General features: G+C 60.7%; 3 protein-coding genes across 4 annotated transcripts in view; 2 read left to right on the forward strand and 1 right to left on the reverse strand.

The window, feature by feature from the left end:
• Positions 1-406: 406 nt before the first annotated feature.
• On the reverse strand, positions 407-2,411 carry CHLRE_10g451477v5 (uncharacterized protein). Its single transcript, XM_043066976.1, has one exon. The coding sequence runs from the start codon at positions 1,906-1,908 to the stop codon at positions 1,708-1,710; it is 201 nt and encodes a 66-aa protein (XP_042920373.1). The 5' UTR covers positions 1,909-2,411; the 3' UTR covers positions 407-1,707.
• A 3,530-nt stretch (positions 2,412-5,941) lies between these two features.
• CHLRE_10g451500v5 (uncharacterized protein) lies at positions 5,942-9,193 on the forward strand. Its single transcript, XM_043066977.1, has 9 exons — positions 5,942-6,107; positions 6,235-6,328; positions 6,545-6,624; positions 6,766-6,984; positions 7,270-7,292; positions 7,620-7,784; positions 7,949-8,049; positions 8,302-8,407; positions 8,792-9,193. Exons 1-9 carry the CDS (start codon positions 6,059-6,061, stop codon positions 9,059-9,061), a joined length of 1,107 nt encoding a protein of 368 aa, XP_042920374.1. The 5' UTR covers positions 5,942-6,058; the 3' UTR covers positions 9,062-9,193.
• A 58-nt stretch (positions 9,194-9,251) lies between these two features.
• Positions 9,252-18,420, forward strand: part of CHLRE_10g451600v5 (uncharacterized protein) — a 62,112-nt gene continuing 52,943 nt past the window's right edge. For both annotated transcript variants that reach the window (XM_043066978.1, XM_043066979.1), the window contains exons 1-26: positions 9,252-9,457; positions 9,639-9,855; positions 9,969-10,009; positions 10,129-10,215; positions 10,471-10,608; positions 10,769-10,895; positions 11,114-11,196; positions 11,384-11,513; positions 11,767-11,878; positions 12,001-12,165; positions 12,402-12,597; positions 12,734-12,883; positions 13,193-13,303; positions 13,578-13,671; positions 13,936-14,111; positions 14,351-14,504; positions 14,751-14,869; positions 15,203-15,315; positions 15,693-15,815; positions 16,011-16,147; positions 16,440-16,591; positions 16,943-17,056; positions 17,259-17,317; positions 17,475-17,538; positions 17,686-18,013; positions 18,210-18,360. In XM_043066978.1, coding sequence (XP_042920376.1) covers positions 9,362-9,457; positions 9,639-9,855; positions 9,969-10,009; positions 10,129-10,215; positions 10,471-10,608; positions 10,769-10,895; positions 11,114-11,196; positions 11,384-11,513; positions 11,767-11,878; positions 12,001-12,165; positions 12,402-12,597; positions 12,734-12,883; positions 13,193-13,303; positions 13,578-13,671; positions 13,936-14,111; positions 14,351-14,504; positions 14,751-14,869; positions 15,203-15,315; positions 15,693-15,815; positions 16,011-16,147; positions 16,440-16,591; positions 16,943-17,056; positions 17,259-17,317; positions 17,475-17,538; positions 17,686-18,013; positions 18,210-18,360 — 3,437 coding nt within the window. In that variant the 5' untranslated portion in view covers positions 9,252-9,361. The remainder of the gene's footprint in view (positions 9,458-9,638; positions 9,856-9,968; positions 10,010-10,128; positions 10,216-10,470; positions 10,609-10,768; positions 10,896-11,113; positions 11,197-11,383; positions 11,514-11,766; positions 11,879-12,000; positions 12,166-12,401; positions 12,598-12,733; positions 12,884-13,192; positions 13,304-13,577; positions 13,672-13,935; positions 14,112-14,350; positions 14,505-14,750; positions 14,870-15,202; positions 15,316-15,692; positions 15,816-16,010; positions 16,148-16,439; positions 16,592-16,942; positions 17,057-17,258; positions 17,318-17,474; positions 17,539-17,685; positions 18,014-18,209; positions 18,361-18,420) is intronic.

The raw sequence follows: 18,420 nt of genomic DNA on the forward strand, positions 1-18,420 counted from the left end.
GCTGCTGCTGGCGGCCTTTCGTATTCATGACGCCGCCGCGCCACCGAATCCGAAGGCGGAACCGCAGACGAAGGCTGACGGCATCTTCGTCTGGATGGGTTATTGCGACGGTTGCGCCGTTACGGCTTATGGGCACATTCTGGGCTTCGTTGCGGGGATGACGCAGCGGTGCCGGACACCGGAGCGCGTGCGTGTGCATATAAGCCGATCCGTGGTGCGTTCTGTTTTGTTACCTGCTGCGTTCGTGTCCTACATGCCGGTACCCAAGTTGTGTATAGTACGGTATACGTACGACGACTCTGCTGGGGCTCTCCTTGCGACGTCACCCCTGATAGATCCGCCCGCTGCCATTCCACGCCATGCTGTTAGTTGCTAATAACATTCCATTGCCACCTGGGGCCCATGTATGAATGCGACATTACAAGAAGGGACAGTCCGACCAAGTGTAACAAGGTCAGGAGGGAACCATTTCCGGCCCGAAGGGAAACCGCCCTCCCCCCAGCTGGCTGTCGACCTTCACCAAACCGTGCATTGTTTCTGCGTATAAAGCGTGTCTCAGTTGCTTCACCGTCACAAGTCGAAGCCAAGCCGAAGCCCGCCAAAGCCCCACAACCGTGTAACAAACCATGTCTACAGCACCAGACGCAAAAACAGGTACACCAGGCGTATAGTCCGGCGACGCCCCATAAACTTGAGCACTGGTGTCTCTCTCGATATCGATCCGGTGCCGGCGGCACTGTCATCACCATAATACTTATGGGAGGGGGCCGAGGCATCGTGGGGGTGTGCGGGGGGAGTTGAAGCCTTGAACGTATGTGCGGTTATGAGGTGGTGCGCAAGATCTCTGCGTGCATTCCTGCCGGTTCCTGCCCTCGGGAAACCGAAGACCGGGGGTGACCCTTATAACGCCAACAAAATGATAACGTCCTACTTGTTGCTTGTGTTCTCCCCTTGCAAGGGACACGTAAACTCCAATGCTCCCATCTGGAGTTGAGTAATGTGGCTAACCTGACAGGCTTCTATTTCAACGTCGCTTTGCGCATGCTTTTACTGAAGTCTAAGCCATTGCTCACACACGTCTTTCCTCCGCCTCTCCGTCCCGGCCGGCTAACCACATGTCCATCACCTCCATACAACGTCCGTGCAACGTCACCCCCGCCGCGCGGCCCCAGCCGCCTCACCACCGCGTGTCATCTGGGTCGCCGCCGCGTGTCAGCCTCATCGCTGTCAGCCGTGGCCATCCAGCCTTCGTGTCGCTCTGGGCCATCATGCAACGGGTAGCGGCGGTACCGAGCGATGCGTGATGTTACGGGGTGCATGGGGGCCATCCCCTACGCTGCCTTCCAGTTTGCCGCAAGTGTGACAGCAGGCGGCCGGGCTGTCGTTCCTCTTCAGGCGGTAATGACGGCGAACTGACTGAGGTGTGCGGGGCGGCTGTTGGGGGCTTTGGGCCGTCGGTGTCAGACGGCGTCTGGGGCTATGCGGCCTGTGCCACATGTTTCGCATGATGCGGGTATGGCACAATTAGCTCATTTCCATGCGCTGGCGCCCTCACATTCCGCTATGCTAAGCCCTGTGCTGAGCATGGGTAATTGCTTGGTCAGTACCACATCACGCTAGCCGGCTAGCTGCCCAAGAGCCCCCCCCCAGTAGCCGCCGCTCCCGCTCCAGCCATGACACTTTTCTGCCCCCATCCTGCAGCCCTGCTCAGTGCTCGGTGCCTCCGGCTGCAGGCGCCGCCCCCAGCTCAACGCGGCCAGCCAGCCAGCTCACACTGGGGCCGTCCAGCAGTCCGCGCCGGTGCAGCCAGCGCAGGGCGGCGAGGTCGCCGCGCTTACATCGGCCTCCGCCAGCGGGGCCTGCCAGTGTCGGGGGCACAGGCTGGGCCGCGGGCCAGCCTGGGCGCATTCAGGAGAGACGGCTACGCTGTACCTATACATAGCAAAATAAATGCAGCGCCGCGCAGGAAAAAGGATGTGCGTCGTGCAGTAGCTGATGCGGGGTAGTCGGTGTAACTGTCTATGCGGTTCCGCGGTGGTGGGACGCCTCGAGGGACGGGGGGTAGCTGTTCACGTGGGGGGCGGGTTGTAAATAGTAAATACCAGCCCCAAACCAGGGTTGCACCGTACTAGCCTCCCAGCTTATAAAGCCAATACGTAGTACGCAGCTTACCTAGTACGATACGTCAAAAGACGCGTATTATACGCTGGGCTAGGGCTAATATGCTGCCTTGATACGCGCTGCCAAACCCACAGATGTCGGGATGTTGGGATGTTGCGCACGGGATGTCGAGTCAGTTTCAAGCCGGTCTCGCGCTCTCTAGTACGCGGGTAACAAGGTATGGTGATTAAGAGGCCATAAATCGCAACAAGTAGCTAGAACCAATGTGGAATTCGTGGGCTGGTGATAAGGCTAGAGGCTTGCGGAAGTGGGGCTAAGAGCAAGCCAACCTGGGCGGCCCGCATGCGGTGCCCTCGCCCCGAATGAACCCAGGGGCGCCCGGCCCTCTAGCCCCAACCTGCCCCAACCGCCCCAACGCAGCGCACACGGGCCGCGGTGCATGAACGCGACGTACACTGTTGCATCATGCGCCTCTCATGCTCCCATATCCTGCTCCCCTTACCGCTGCCGGGGCTCGCAGCGTCAACGTCTGGAACTGTCTCACTGTGAACTGTGTCAACCCCTGCATGCCTGCTCGTCCATGCTAGATAACTAGATCTCCTCTTCATTTTCCGTCCACGACACCCCTTGTCAGACCAACGACCACTTTGCAGCATGTACATGAAGCCAGACATGAAGCAAGTAACTGCGCGTCCTTATCCGGCACGAGAATGCGTGGAGGAATTAGTTACAGCGCAAATTGCTATCAACACAAAATGACTTGTTAAATAGGGCAGATAATGACATTCTTGCTGGCCGGCTATGGCGAAAGCTTCTGCGAAGTACACGAGGAAGCTCCATTTCTGAAGGTAGTCAGAGTGCTGCAAGCGATGTGCTATGAACTTTTGGAACTAACATCGCGTAAGTGCCAAGCACGCACGATCTGCGAACCCTCCCACCCCGATCCTCGCTCGCCACCCTCTGCACCCCCTCCCCACCCATCGGCAGCCTGCCTTGCGAGGGGAGAGAGAAACTCCCCCGCTGCACCCCCTCCCCTAGCTTTCTGAGAGCCATGCCGCAGCACCCAGACCTTCCTGCCAGGTGGACGTGAGCTGGCATGCAAGGATGAATCGGGCGAGCAGATGGGGAAGAGGAGGTAGGGCGGGCCCGTCGGCCAGTTAAGAAGCGTGTCAACCACAGTGACGTTGGTGCCGGAAGCGACAGCATTCGGGAATCATTCGGCACTGATAGCTGCGCCTAAGGGCTGAGTTCACCAATCAAAGCAGGCCACATAGACTGAAACGCTGACGTATGTGAAACCACAAAAACCGCCGCATTTTTAGCGGCTGCGTCAACTAGCAAACAGCAAATGTGGCAGTCATCACACCAGGGGCACCTTGCATCACACACCGCCTCGTTGACCGACTCACCTCGCGTAACCGCGCATGGGTCTGCTCCGTACCAACCGTCACATGCGTATGAACTTGGCTGAGCTCGCCCGCATACGTGTATGTGTACTCTGTGCACATATTCGGCGTGCGTGGTGACAGGCTCGCATACGTATAGTATATCACTCAGCAGTTCCCGTCCTGCCGCAGACATATACACTGTCGCTATGGAAACCGTCGCACACGCTGAGCTTGTTTAGCATTGTAGCTGGGCAAAATGTCTTTCGCATTCGTGATGGGCAGACCTCGCCAGACATCACGCGTCGTTGGCGCGCGGCATCAGCAGGCGGCCGGGCTTGCTCTCGGCTTGCTCCTGGTAGCGCTGCATGCAAGTGCGCAAACAGGTAGGTGTGAAGCTCCAGCCATTAGACTTTTTACCGTGCGCGGCGAGGGCCGCAAGCAGGAGTGAACGAGGTTCATCCTGGGTTCATCGGCACAGTTTGCTGTAACTCCTTTGCCAGATAGTTTACAGTATTAACGTGATCACGTATTGCTGCATGCATTTCAGTGAAGCTCAACAACCAGTTCTTCCTCGGCACCACACCGCCGGGGCCGGCTGAAGGCCGAGTGGAGTTCGTTGTATCCAACACAAACACCACCAGTACGGGTCTGCTTTGCAGGTAAACGCCGGGACGATATGTATGCTGACCATACGCGCATGAACATGCATCGCTCGTCATGGAGTCGGCAAGAACGAAGAATCCTCACTATTTCAGCGCAACACGTATCTTGCATAAATTGAGACCGAAGACGCAGTGGTTCACGATGTGTGCCGCTATGTGGTAATACTCTCGCCAGCAGTTGGCCGTCCGCGGTGTGTGAGCAACCCACGTACGTGGAGCGCGCGACAGCGTTTTGCAGACGCAGGCTACCACCGGCAGCCATGTCACATGCGTAGACCTGTCAACGATCCACAACTTGCAGCAAACTGCGCACGCGGCTGCTTGTACAAACCTGCACCTAATTCCGCTCCCCCGAAACTCCCAACTTGACCAACTAACGACCCCGCCCCTTCTGCTGCCGCTGTGCGACGTCTCGTGCAAACCTTTCAGTGAGGGTTTTGACGATCGAGATGCCGCAGGTATGTACACCCTTAAGGGTCCGTCTTTGATAGCTGTACTTTTAGAAGGGACAATTGCTATGAGTCGGTATAGCTAGAGTCGGGCAGCAGAGCCGTCAAGGCCACATCTTGTGGCAGTCACCACACGGTATCTGCCAGCAGATCGCCTGATCCCTCCCGCAGCCCTGCAGCCCACGGCCATAACTCCACCTCCCAAGCCATGCCACGCTCTAATAAGCGCCCCTTGTAACCCCCTTACCTCGGCATCACAGTCATCTGCAGGACCCTCAGTCTGCCTTCCTCACGTAAGTGCCACTGAGTGTTGCCTACATACCCTTGGTTCTTTCATGGCTGGGCCTCTAGGTGCCCTCGTTGCTGATGCACAGCCCCCTTTACGTTCGGTGGGAGCTGCCGTCGCGATCTCCCTCGCATCGCCCGAGATGAGACAAGTGTAAAAGCCCCAGCAGTGACCGATGCCTGCCATCGTATCTATCTTGATCCCATACATACAAGAACTACACTTCAACTTATGCAGGTGCCAAGGCCGTATTTAAGGCCTGGAATGAGTACACACGGGGTGGCCCTTGGGGGAACGGCAAGCCCGCGTCTGCTGAGGAGATCCTGGTGCGTCCGTGATGGCTTCACGGCGGGAGCGATATGGCACCGAGCATCAGTGGTTTGAAGCACCCCATAACAGCAGTCAACAGCGGGCCGCTTGCTGCGCCATGTATAAGCCGCGTGCAGTCGCAACCCTATGAATTCACGCGGCGCGTTGCAGTAAACCCGCTACTGCAGCTGCTTGCCCGCCCGGTCTCTGAACTCTTCCTTCCTGCCGCTTCACCTCCCCTCCAAGGCATACCTCAACTCCGTGGACCCGCCCATCACCATGACCAACCTACGTTGCCGGGTATGGCCGTATGGGTGTGCCTGGGTCATACATAGCATGCAGTGCTCCTGGCACTCATGCGCGACCCATGCGCGCACGATCCTCTAGCCATGTGCTTTTCTTTCGACGCTGGCTGCTGGCGGAGAGAGCTTGCTCCGCTGGTCGTTTGGTGCATGTATGCTGGATCCCATACGGCCCATATAGCTTCTACTACTTCTATCTACTCTCAGGTCTACCGCCCTTATCCTGCAGGGTGATGAGAACAGCGTCACTCAGTGCGAGCGCGACGTGACCAACCTCGGACGCTGTGAGTGTGCATGCGGGCATCAGCTCAGACACAGCTGTTAAAGCAACTCACGTACGGTCAAGCAGGCAGCGCAGGGCTGTACCGTGCCGGGTGGACTCTCTGTCCTAAGCTGTGTCGTTAAGCACACATGTTCTCTATCTCTACCTGCCGTCGAGATTTCATTACCCGCATCCAATACTCTGTGGCGGCACCGCCGTCGTACGCTGTGCCTTCATGCACACCCTGTCATACATGTCCGTACGTCATTACCGGTAATAATGCTTGTAGGCACTCGGGCTCAGTCGGTCGGAGTGCAATGCTTTGAAGGTGAGTGACAGGACCACGGAGCTAGAGCGTATAAGTAGAACAAGAGCCTCTTTGGTTCCCTGCCCTTTTATTGTCGCCCTCCCACCACGCACACTCCGCCCCCCCATGCACGTGCCACCGCCTGCAGACGACTACACCGTCCGCCTGGTCAACAACGCCAGCCACCCCTTCCTGGCCAACGGCCTGAAGCAGGGCCGAGTTCAGGCCTGGCTGGGAACCGGGTGAGATCACTTGCCCCACCAGCCACATGGTTGCAGCAAAGCAAAAGCGAGCCACGCGATCGGCATTACCGTTTACACCTCCATGACCTGCCGTAATATAAAGCAAGCGACCCTGCTGTACCTAGCCCCTGACACGTGTTAACTACCTCAACCAACGCGTGCAATGCCTGAACGCGACCTGCCCTTTTGCTACGCCTCGAACGTTTATCATATCAGGTGGGGCTACGTGTCAAGCTCTGGCTTCACGAACGAGGATGCGCAGGTGGTGTGTAGGCAGCTCAAGCTGCCTACTGTTGGTGAGCGACAGTTGGGGACTGCAGGGCTTTCCGTTCTGTATTACGATTCCTCGCTCATTGTCTCCAAGTCAGCCGCACGCAAGCGCATGCACAGTCTGCTGCCTTTGCCTCTCCGACAGCGCATATACTACGCATTTACAGGAGCCTATGTATTTGGCAACGTGGAGCCGTTCGTCGGCAACCCTGGACGTCTGATCCTGCCCGGCCTCAAGTGCACTGGCACAGAGTCATTCCTGGGTGACTGCCCCGTGGACAAGACGACCGCGACACCAACCCAGGAGCCCGCCTTCATCTTCTGCCAAGAGCCCACGTTCGCTGTACGACTCGCCGGCGGCGCGCACCCGTCTGAGGGCCGTTTGGGTAAGCCACGCCTGCCACCGGCTTGCTGCATGGGTGGCGTCCGCGCAACTGCGGCCCCGATGCCCCTTACACCTTAGTCACTGCTATGCTATGTTGATCGTCTGTTGTCCACTTCATTTGCCCACTCCACGCCCCGAACTTTGCGCCGCCGCGGCCACCTACATGGCACTCCCCTGATGCCCCCGGCCCCACACCCCGTCCTCCAACTGCCCCCTGCCTTGATAGAGGTGCACTCTCAGTCAGCCACTTGGGAGACTGTGTGCTGGGCATCATTCGACGCCTCAGCTGTGGACGTGGTGTGCCGACAGGTGGGCTGCTGGGTTGCTTGTGTCATGGGAAGGGCGTTTACTTCCTATCTACCGGTACCTACCTGTAGTGGTTGCGTTGCTGACAATCAAGGGCGCGTGCGCACGAAGGGGCCACCGGCGTCGCCGGCTGCTCCTGTACTGCCAACCCCCTCCCCATGCGCCAACTGCTGTTCCCAACATCCTTGCAACCCCATGCGCCAAACAAACTTCCCCCATAGTAGCCGGTGCGGCTGCCGCCTATGCCCCTACCCCACGCGTTGCCATATGATTGAAATGTGCACCCCTCCGCGCCTGAGTGTCTCAGTCTTGTGTTGCGCCTCCCCGCAGGCTGGCTTTGAGACCACGCCGCTCAACCCGCCTTCCTACATGAATTTTTCCACCTCGGGCATCCCCGATGCGCGACCCAACTACGGCATCACAACCATTATGAACTGCCCGCCAGGAGCCAGTTCCATCACTCAGTGCGGCAACTTCACCAATGACTTTGAAAGGGTGCGGGACTGGCAGGCTTCCGTTTCATTGGAACCTAGAGCTCTCTGTTTGTGGGGCTTCGCGACTGCCGCTCGGTCCATCATGGGGGCTTGGCCAGCTTGACTGCCATCCCCAGCCCACACCAAACAAGGCCCACACCCATCCACACCCGCACATTTGCACAGAAATGGACCCTCCCGTCCAGCTGCGCCAGCCCTGGTCTGGATGTGGTGGTCAAGTGCTACCAGCGCCCACCGCTGCGAACAGATGTCGTCTCTCGCTCATTGTAAGTTCAGGATTAATGCTGCAAAAGTGCGGAAGGCAGGAAGCTTGCAATGTCCCGTAATTACAATGTCCCGTACACACAAGTACGGGAGGTAAGCTTCCAAAATACCGTGTCGGGAAAATTACCTTGTAAGTCGGCACTGATGTGCATGCCCTAGCTCGCCTCCCTGCTGCACAATGAGCAGCGCCCGTACAGCCAGGCGCATGCCCGCTCATCCCTCTTCTCGTGCTCGATTCGTTTTCTCCTTCCCAGGTGTACGGACCCCTGGAGCACTCAGTCTCCCATCTCTCCCGAAGCTGGAGTAACCGCCATGCTGGTTGGAGAGTTTGATGACCAAGTTGTGGGCGATCGCTCGCAGGTTGGTTCAGTGCGGGAGACGGAAGGACCATTTGGGGGGGGGGGCGCCAGAGGGGCTGGTGGGCAACGGACTCAGCTGGGAAGCAGTTGGTTCAGGTAGGGGCACGAGGTAGGGGAGGTCAAGGCACCACATCACGTGCCGTCTTGCTTTGATGGTCGCTATTGACCTGAAACTACTCTCCGCAGCTACCGTGAATGCCATAGCCCTTCTGTAACCACTTCGGAACTGTTCCTCGTGGCTTCAAGCAAGGCCAGCCATTAGGGGTCACTTTGTAGCCAGGGGTGAGGTAGGCCGTGCCACGACCAGGCCCGCAGCTCTGTGATCCCCGCCCCGTTCAACCTGAAAATAACGCTTCGCTTGAATGTGTGCAATCGCTGGCTGCAGGATGTCCTGCTCCTCAAGTACGGTGCGGACGGCAAGCTCATCGGTCACGCTGCATTCGGCCGCCCCTGGGGGTCCACCTTCTCAGCAGAGGCTGATTACGACTTCGGCCCGACGCCCAAGCCCGACGTCCTCCTGCTTGCCGACATGACCGGGAGCGGCCGCGACTCGTTGGTCGCCGTCACGTCCACTCAGGTTAAGGTGAGTGGCATGTTTGGCGATGCGTACGGACACACGTGCGGGCAAGTTTCCCACAGCCAGATGGTGGTGTAGCGTCGCTTCTGCGGTGGTTGCTGCAGAACGTCTCAGGAAAGCGCAGGCGCGTCGATTGGGGGCCAAAGGCGAGAAGGCGGGAAAGGGCGGGAAAAGGCGAGCACACGGTTCGTGCAAACTCGCAACCCGGTTTCGCAGGTATGAAGCCGTTTACCTTATGGCTGTATGCTGTGTAGGCTAAGCATATTATCAGAAATCTGCAGGGCCAAACCATACGGGTTCTTACGTTCTACCTAGCGGTGAAGTATTTTGCAAAGGCCTGATGCGTGTACACGCAAATGCAGACTTTAGTGAATACACATGTTATTTAGGGATGAAGTACGCCAGAAGCAACGAGCTGGACGGCTTGTCGCAGTGCTCGGCGCACGCGCTCGCGACTTGCTCAGAGTCTGCATTGTGGGGCATGGCGAAGAAGTGTTCAATTTGCAGTTCCTAAGCTGCGACCTGCACCATGGGCATCGTTCCTGACACTAACGTGTCTGACGCGTCACCCGGTCCCTCACGCTGTGTCCATTCGGACCAGTTCGCCAGGCTCCTGTCACTATACTTCTGATACTCATGCCTTGGTCTTCCACAGGTGGCCATTGCCAGCGGCTCGCGCGGCTTCTCGCCGCTCACCACCTGGCTGGACCTAACTGGCTCGCCCTTCTCCATCGATGTCACCAACACCACAACCCGCTCCTATGTTTTCACGGACGTGACGGGAGACCGTGCCTCCGACATGGTGTTTTTCGATCAGCCCACCTTGCGCCTAGCGTACATGCCAAGCAACCGGAACAACAAGCTGGTGGACGGTGAGGGAAGGGGCATGTCCTTTCGGGAGGGAGCGTGTGAAGAGGCGGCCGCGCGGCATTCTCACCTTGCCTAGACTCAACACTGGGAACCGCCCTTTCCTCCATTCCTACAGACACCGACGGCGACGGTACCACTTGGTTCGAGCTCTCCACGGTATGGACCGCCGGGCGGCAGCAGCACGTTAGTCCCCAACCTCCCACAGGGTACCGGACGGGGTGGTTTTGCACAGCTGTACACTTGACGCCTGTACGACCCAACTCCCTCCTGCACAGGTGTCGGGACGCTGCGCCTCACTCGGCGAGGACTGCTTCCTGATCACATCAGATGTCAACAACGACAAGCTGAACGACATCGCGCTGGTGGGTCGCAGCGCATGGTCACATGGCGAGGAAGTTGTATCATGCCCCCAGGCACCACCACTCTACGGCCGCGATAGGTCTCATTTAAGCACGCGTATACGTCCTCGCTTTTTGCAGTGTCCGCTCCCATTCGCATTTCTGCATTGCAACCCCTTCCAGGTCTCATCTTCCTACTCCCCACTTTCCGACTTCCCAACTTCCCCACTCCCTGCTTCCCACTCCCCGCTCCCTTGTTCCCATTCACCCCACGCACAGGTGTATCTGGACCGTGTGACTGAGACGGAGGAGTTCTACCTGACCCTGGTCACCACAAGCCCGCCCGCACCCCTCAACTGGTACATGACCTCCGCCGCTGTGTTCCCTCGCGGCGCCTGCACCTCGCCGCAAGCCGTGGTGCGTGCATGTATGGCTGCAGGGTTGATGTTTGGTATTATTGACGGCGCCACTACCCTACCTAACACGTAGAGCTGTGCAGCAGCCACCCAGCTGACCCACATCTCTGCAATCTCTCTAGTAAGATCACCTTCCCGCCCTGCCTACCTTGCCTCCTCAGGCCCTGGGACAGTTTGTGGGCCTGGACGGCTCGTTGGACGGCACCATTGCCGGCACCAACCAGCCGCAGCTGCTGTGCCTGTCCAGCTACGACCAGCGCATCTACGTGGGCGGGCTGGGCGTGTGGGGTGAGTGGCCCAGGGTTGTGTAGGGCTGTGGGTCCGGAGCGGTGTTGATGTGGGTAGAGCAGTGCGCAGGCATGGAATCGGGAGCGCTGGGGTAACCCAATACATGTGTTCATGTGTTGTCTTGCGCTTCTTCCTTGCATGCGCTCATTCATTGCACGATGGCTGATAATCTTCACTGCTGGTTTGCTGGTTCACTACTGGTGCTGTTGCTGCTGCAGGTTCGCTGCCCGGGCCTGTGACGTCGCTGCATGTGCGGGATGTGGACGTGGACGGCCGCGACGACCTGCTCATATTCACCGAGGTGGGTGGATAGATGCGCGTGTGGGCAAGTAATCTTGTGTGAGGTGGTGTTGGGGATGAATGGACGGGGCCAGGCGGCGTGCCCATGGCCAGTGCAATTGTACCTGCTGACGATGCTGTGGCAGACCTGTCACCCACTACCTACACGTTCAATTGCATCGGCTGCACCCCATCTCCTGCCCTCTCAGGTCGGCTCCTACTACCTCGTGTCCACCGGTGCTTCCTTCGGGCCGGCGCTGCCGACCGCCGCATGGCTCAGCCCCTCGTCTGTCAGTCTCGCGGTGCCGCTAACGCTCGACCTGGGTCAGACCGACCAGAGTGAGCAGTGGGCGGCGGAGGCAGAGGAGTGGTCTAGCAATGGCGGATCTCGTGTGCATGCGCCAGTGCGTGGCTTCTGTGTGTGTGTGTGCATGTTTACGACCTGCCCCAACGCATCTGCCTCACCCTGGCACAATGCATGTCAGTGGCATGAACCACATCGCCTCGGTTGGTTGCCTGCCTGTCTGGTGCTTCCTCCATACATCGTCTCACCTAATTACCGGTTGCACTGCTTCCGGTTCTGCTGCCACAGCCGCGTCCAGCGTTGTAGCCTCTGCCGACGTCATTGGTGCCGCACCCGTGGAGCACCGCTGCGGCCCGCCGCGTCGCGTGGTTGCCTATTACACCAACCGCCGCCCCGACAAGTACGTGCGAGGGAGACAAGTTATAGAAGAAACTCCCCACGAGTGCTCGCCATCCTTGACCCCAAATCCAATACCAATGCCCACCCATGACCACACCCCCGCACGCGCACATACACATGCAGGTCGCCCGCTTGCCTGGCCTCGGTCGCGGATGTAGAGACCACTGCACTTCAGCGCGCCGCTGCAGCCACGCACGTCATCTTCGCGCACGTCAAGCCCAACGCCGAGACCATCAGCGTCGACCTGGCCAACGAGCGCGACGGGCCCGTGCTCGCCAACCTGGACGGGTGCGTTACTTGTGCCTTGTATGCACCATGTGTGACTGCATGGGCAGTCGTGGCTTATGTGGAAATGCCGCAACACGCGTAGGCTTAGGGCAGCAAGTCGTACAAGTATGCCCCGCACCGTGCATCCTTGACTTGATGCCTTGCTTGATCCTCCGGATCCTCCAAATCCTGCGCCCCCAAAGCCGGACCCTACCAGCCCTAACTCGCTCCGGCGGGCCCCCCCACTCCATCCACAGCAACCTGTTCAACGTGAACCCCGACATCCGCGTGCTGGTGTCGGTGGGCGGACCCGGAGGCCTGGACTCTGACTACTCCCGCCTGGTCCTGAACGAGCAGTCGGTGGTGGGCTTCGCTAACGCCACCGTCACGTTCCTCAACGCCTACAACCTGGACGGGGCCGAGCTCAGCTGGCCCAACTTGCAGTCGGAGCAGGTGAGCGGCGGGCGCGCGGGGCCGCAGGCCAACATAGCATAGATAGAGGGCTTAGGTTAGCCGCGGCGGCGCGGCGGATGGTGGTATTTTGCGTCTCCCTTCGTCATCATCCTCCTTCGCCCGCCCACCACCCCAGGTCGAGGGCTACACAGCCCTGCTCGAGATCCTGAGCGCCACCCTGCGCCCTGCCGGCAAGCTGCTGTCTCTCGCGGTGCCGCCGCGCGAGGTGTACGTGAGCATGGACTGGGGCCGCCTGGGCTTGCTGGTCGACATGATCAACTTCCAGGTGGGTGACTTAGGTGACTCGTGTTTTTCGGTGTGTGCGTGAAGCGTGTTTCCTCCACACGTACGTGCCGCGTGTATGTGTCAACATGCACGTGAACTGGGGCATTGGAGCTTGTCTGAACTGGACAATGAGAGCTGGTTGCGCACACGTGGCCCCTGAAAACCAGGCGCGGCCCGGCTGCCTGCCCCGCAGCGCATGCGGTACTTGCTTTCCCGCTGCGCGCTTTTGACTCCCCTGTTACGGCCTCCCGCTCCAGGGTTTCCCGATATGCCCTTTTGACTCTCCTACCTGTTTGGCCTGCCGCTCCAGGGTTTTGACCTGGAGGGTGACGAGGTGCTGGGCGCCTCGCCCTACGTGGAGACCCCCCTGTTTGACTGCCAGGAGGCGGAGGGCCTGTCCGTCAACTCGCTGGTGGACTTGGTGGGTGGGGCCTTACTGCGTGGGTGGCAGCGGCGCCGTTCTTAGATAGCTACGTACGAGGAGCTGGGGAGCTTAGGGTGGGGTGGGGTTGGGTTATGTGCCCCAGCCCAATGAATACGTCCCATCATCATCCGAAAGGGTAGGGAGAGGGTATCGAGGCGCTGGGATTCACGCAACACGACCGGCGCCTTGCGCCCTTCACCTACGATATGTTGCCATCCTGCCGTCCCCACGCCCCCCCTCTGTTGCAACCCACCTTTACCCCACTCCGCAGATCCTGGCCGCCGGCGCGCCACCGCAACTGCTGACTGTGGTGGCGTCATCCATGGGCCGCTCTTTCGTGCTGGACGGCGATGGCTTTGTGGGAGGTACGTGCGTGGCTGCCGGCCTGCGTAAATGCATGCGTGCGTGCTTGTATGCTTGCGTGCACTCCGCAAGCACCCGGGTTGATTGCAAGGGCCTTCTCCGCAAACACAAGTGGCCTTGCAGCAGTGCGTGCTAAGTGTGAGGCCTGTTGTTCCTACCACGTCGTGCTCTTGACCGCGCCACGCACCGTGCCTGCACTTCCCCTCGCCGGACCCTACCTCAACCGTACCGTAACGAGTCGCCCCCCGCGCAACCCGTCGCCTCAGGCCCCGGCAGCCCCGGCCCTTGCATGGGCGTGGAGGGGCTCCTGGACCAGTCCGAGATTAAGCTGCTGCTGCCGCCCGGCGCGGCCCGCCACGACCCGGAGGCCTTCGCAAACGTGGGCCCCTTCGCCGCCAACCAGTACGCGCACTGGGAGGACGCCTACTCCATTGTGAACAAGGTGCGTGCTGCGTGCTGCGTGCTGCGTGCTGCGTGCTGCGTCGTCACGGCTCCGGCCACTGGTCCGCCGTAGCTAGGTTACAGGGCTGCACTGCAGCTGGCGGGGGGCTGCAGCTGCAGCGGCCAAGCTAGCGGGAACGCATCGAGGCCGTTTGGTAGTGCTTATTGATGTGCTCGCTCGCCTTTTCCCACATGCGGTACGATATTTCCGTCTGTATATCCGCTGCGGTGTCTGCACAGGTCTGCTTCGCCCGCTCGCACTGCCTGGGCGGCGTGGGTCTGTGGGACGTGGACGGCGACAGCTACGGCGAGCTGCTGGGCGCTGTCGGCCGCGCGGTGCTGGGCGACCCGGCCATCTGCACCGAGTACTCGCCGCCCGAGTGCACCAACACGGGTAAGGGCGCGAGGGTGTAAGAGGGCGGGGGTGGGGTGGGGTGATGGGGGCGCGAGGGGACTGAAGCGGGGCTGAGAGCGGCTGAGGGTGGAGGCTGTGCGGGCTGTGAGGGGCATGTGATGGATGCAGCCGATCGAAGGCTCTCCACAACTACATACAATCGTGGACTATCTACCCAAACAAACACCTGGCTAGCTAATGCACCCCCCTCCCGCGTTTCCGCCTCCCCACCTCGCTCCCCCGCAGTGTCCACCCGCGGCAGTGAGGATCTGGGCTCGCCCGAACTGGTGGCCACACTGGGCGACTCAGAGTTCCTGTTGTACCAGGTCCGCAAGAACTGGCCCGACGCCCGTGACCATTGCCAGGTGCGTGTGTGCGGGTGCGATGGGAGGTCGAGGTGAGGTGGGTGGGGTGTATGTGTGGAGCATGCATGGGATGGGCGGGCGTGAAGCGCCCGGCCGCCACGTACCTTACTTGACCCCGTTGTGGTGACCTCCCCGCCCTTCCTCTTCCTCACGACTCCCCGCTTCATGTGCTGACCTCCCCGCCCTTCCTCTTCCGCGCGCCCCACTGTCCAGCTGCATTGACCTGACACACCTATGCATGTGCCGTACACACGCCTTGCGCGGGCGCGCGCATGCTGTTTCCCTTGCTAACACACACAAACACACACACATGCATGCCTTTCCGCTCCACAGCAAATTGGTGGCGACCTGGTGTCTGTGACGTCCCGTGGCGAGGCGGGTGTGGTGTACAGCCTCATCACCGCGTGGGCCAGCAGCGGGCAGTTGGGACCCGACGACATCTACAGGTAGGTCCGGAGGGCTGGCAGGGTGGCCGTGTCATCTGTACTTTCAAGGCCCGAAGACATCTGCATGGGCGCGCATGCGGATGCATGCGCGTGTCCGGGGGGTCTGGGGTTTGGTGACATGCACCACTCCCCATCAAGAAGCATGCGGGAGGGGGGGTAGGCTTTAATCCGGTGCGTGAATGGCATGACAGCAGGTTAGTGCTAACGGTGGCAGCTTGGTCTTGTTGTGGGTGGTGTGCTGCCCAATCATGGCCTGCATCCCACCTCATCCGCGCCCTCCCCACGCCTCTTCCCCCCCCGGGTTTAGTTTGGGCTGGTATTTACAACCCCCCCTGTACTGCTTTTCCAAACATCCTTGCACCCCTCCACACACACAGCGGCCGTGACGTGTACGTTTGGCTGGGCGGTAGCGACGCGGCCCAGGAGGGCCGCTTCGTGTGGGCGGAATCCGGCGCCGACTTCACGTTCACATCCTGGGCGGGCGGGCAGCCCGACGGCCGGTGGGTTGGGAAACGGTGTATGTTGGCCCCAATTTGCGTGTATGGAGGGCTGGGCCAGGGAGCACGGCCGGGCGGGGAGTGTATTAGCTGTGCCATGAGCTACCGTATCCGCGCGCCAGCACGCACCCACCCTCCCTCCGTTCCTTACACAAAGGTCGCATGAACAGCTAACCCCCGCGCCTGCACCCGACGCAGGTTTGGTGGAGAGGACTGCGTTGCAACCACCGTGCGGCTGGCCGGCAGCAGCGGCGCGGGCCTGCGCCAGGTCATCAGCAGCGAGGCGCTGTGGAACGACGTCGGCTGCACTGCGGCGCTGCCCTTTGTGTGCCAGCGTGAGTCCCTGCGCCTTGGCAAGCAATCAAAGGCGACGCATTTAGGTGTACCGTAAGCTGGGTGTCTCGGGCTGTAGCAATCCTCTGCGCGTGCACCCCTGGCGCCTCACACTGCCTGGCAGCTCTCGGGTCGCCAGGGCTGCTGGCAGGTGGTGTCGGGAACTGCGGTGGGCCCCGGCTTCCACCTACCTACCTCTCAACACCAACACCAACACCCGCTTACCCGCCCACGCTCTCCCCATCCCTGCCTGCTGTTCATTCACTTCTTCTCTGCGTTTGCACGCACGCACAGGCGACACGGCCCTGGCCCGCTCTCTGCTGCGCGCGGCCAAGGAGGTGCCATGGCTGTCCGCGACCTACCACGTGCTGGCGCCCGCGGAGGAGGGCGACCCCGGCCTGATGCTCACGCAGCCCGAGGCCAACAAGCTGTGCCGCAGCCTGGGCGTAAGTGATCGGGGGCTGCTGGCTGGATGGGGCTGCGCGTGTGTGTGCGTGCGCGCGTGCGCACGGCGTGTGCACGAGGGGCGAGGGGCTTGAGGGGTTTGAGGAGCTTGGGCGTGTGGTGGCGGCGGGTGCGGCGTGTGGTTGGAAGGGTAACGAGTGTTGATGTGGAGAGCAGGGTCGGCATGAGGAAACAAACATGATCCCGCGTGCCCCAGCCAAATCCGTGTCCGGCGCAGCCTAAGATGCCCCCACTCGGCGCCCAAGCAACGCATGCCGCGGGATCCCGATCACCTCCCTTACCTCCCCTGCCCTCCCCAAACCCTACCTCCAACCCCTGCATGCAACCCCCAGGGAGAGCTGCCCACGCTGACGGACCCCTGGGTGCGCGAGGACTTGACCAGCCAGTACCACCGCGACCTGCCCACGCACACCTGGCTGGGGCTGCGCTCGTACGGCGATGGCCAGGTGGGTGTTTCTGTGCATGTGTGTGTGTATGTGTGTGTGTGTGTGTGTGTGTGTGTGTGACGCGTGCATTGATAGCTGGTGGTACTGGCAGCCTTGTGCGAGGCAAGAGGGCAGCCGCAAAAGGAGGCGGGATCATTTGGTTGCTTTCAATTCAACAGTCACTCAGTTAACCTTATCCCTGGGCTCCCATGCCTGCCCGCAGCTGTTCTGGAATGACGGCACTTTCACGACTGACGGCATGCTGAACGCCTGGGAGCCCGGGTGCGTATTCTGGGGGAGAAGGTTGGAGCAAGCCGCGTTCAACGGGCAGTCACACAGTGGCCCGCGCTGCTAACCAACGTGTGTGTGGCGCGCTGCATGCGGTGTCAGCAACGTGTCTTTCTTTAGATTCTGACATGTGTACTGCTCCCGCACGCAGCGAGTTCGGCGACGCGGCCTGCGGTCTGATCGTAGGCCCGAGCGGCGCCAACGTAACAGTCTCGGTGAGTGAGGGAGGTGTTTAGCAAGTTGAGTTATTGCTACACGGTGCCTTGGCCGCAGCTGAGTGCACCCGGCCGCCGGCCATCATTTGTACGCACGCGGCCAGCTACACACTCACCCTGTCTACCTTTCCTTGCACATACGCACAGGCCGGAACGCTCTACAGCTTCTGGAACGCCACCACCTTCCAGGGCGCCATCCGGGTCGCCTCGCCGCCGCCGCCGCCGCCGCGCCCGCCCTCGCCGGGCCCGCCCGGCCCCAAGCCGCCCAGCCCACCACCGCGCCCGGCCAACCTGACGCCGCCCGCGCCGCCTCCCGGCCTTCCCAACGCGCCGCCCTCTCCCGTGTACGAGGACCTGACGATTTACAATCTCACAGACTACTTCGCGCCGCAAGTGCAGATGTACAGCGTGTTTCTGCCTCAGGGCGTGTACTCGCTCAGCTGCAACGAGCGCATGCCCACCACCTGCCAGACGGGTGCGCGGGGCGGGGCCGTTCGGGCCGTACGTAGCTAGGGTGGCAGCGCAAGTGTCTGGGCGGGGCAGCATGAACACAGCATGTGCACACGCGCATATGCGACGTTTACAATGAAAGCTGCGGCGTCTGAACTTGCGTCTGGCGCGCACTTTCTGTGCGCCTTGAACGCCTGTGCCCCGCCCTCGGTCGCATGCAGGCATGCCCGCGGTGTCCTTGACGCCCAACTTCTACTGCCTCACGCGCCCCAACGGCCGCGCCTATGTGGTGCCCGGCAAGGAGCTGCCCAGCATGCCCCTCTACCTCAGCACCGAGCGCGCCTGCGCCGCCGCCTGCATGCTCAACTTCCGGTGAGTGATTACGGTAAATTAAGATGCAGGCCCGTACGTGCTGCAGTGTGTAGCAGCAGC

Source organism: Chlamydomonas reinhardtii, chromosome 10 (genome assembly GCF_000002595.2).
Source record: "Chlamydomonas reinhardtii strain CC-503 cw92 mt+ chromosome 10, whole genome shotgun sequence".
Classification (NCBI taxonomy): domain Eukaryota; kingdom Viridiplantae; phylum Chlorophyta; class Chlorophyceae; order Chlamydomonadales; family Chlamydomonadaceae; genus Chlamydomonas; species Chlamydomonas reinhardtii.

What these genes read in the sequence shown, in the direction of transcription:
- CHLRE_10g451477v5 (XM_043066976.1), bottom strand. Translation starts at nt 1,908, where the DNA reads ATGCGCCCAGGCTGGCCCGCGGCCCAGCCTGTGCCCCCGACACTGGCA.
- CHLRE_10g451500v5 (XM_043066977.1), top strand. Translation starts at nt 6,059, where the DNA reads ATGCTTGTAGGCACTCGGGCTCAGTCGGTCGGAGTGCAATGCTTTGAA. An exon ending in CCCGTCTGAGGGCCGTTTGG is followed by an intron (nt 6,985 to 7,269) that starts GTAAGCCACGCC and finishes TCGACGCCTCAG; the next exon opens with CTGTGGACGTGGTGTGCCGA. An exon ending in TCACCAATGACTTTGAAAGG is followed by an intron (nt 7,785 to 7,948) that starts GTGCGGGACTGG and finishes ACATTTGCACAG; the next exon opens with AAATGGACCCTCCCGTCCAG.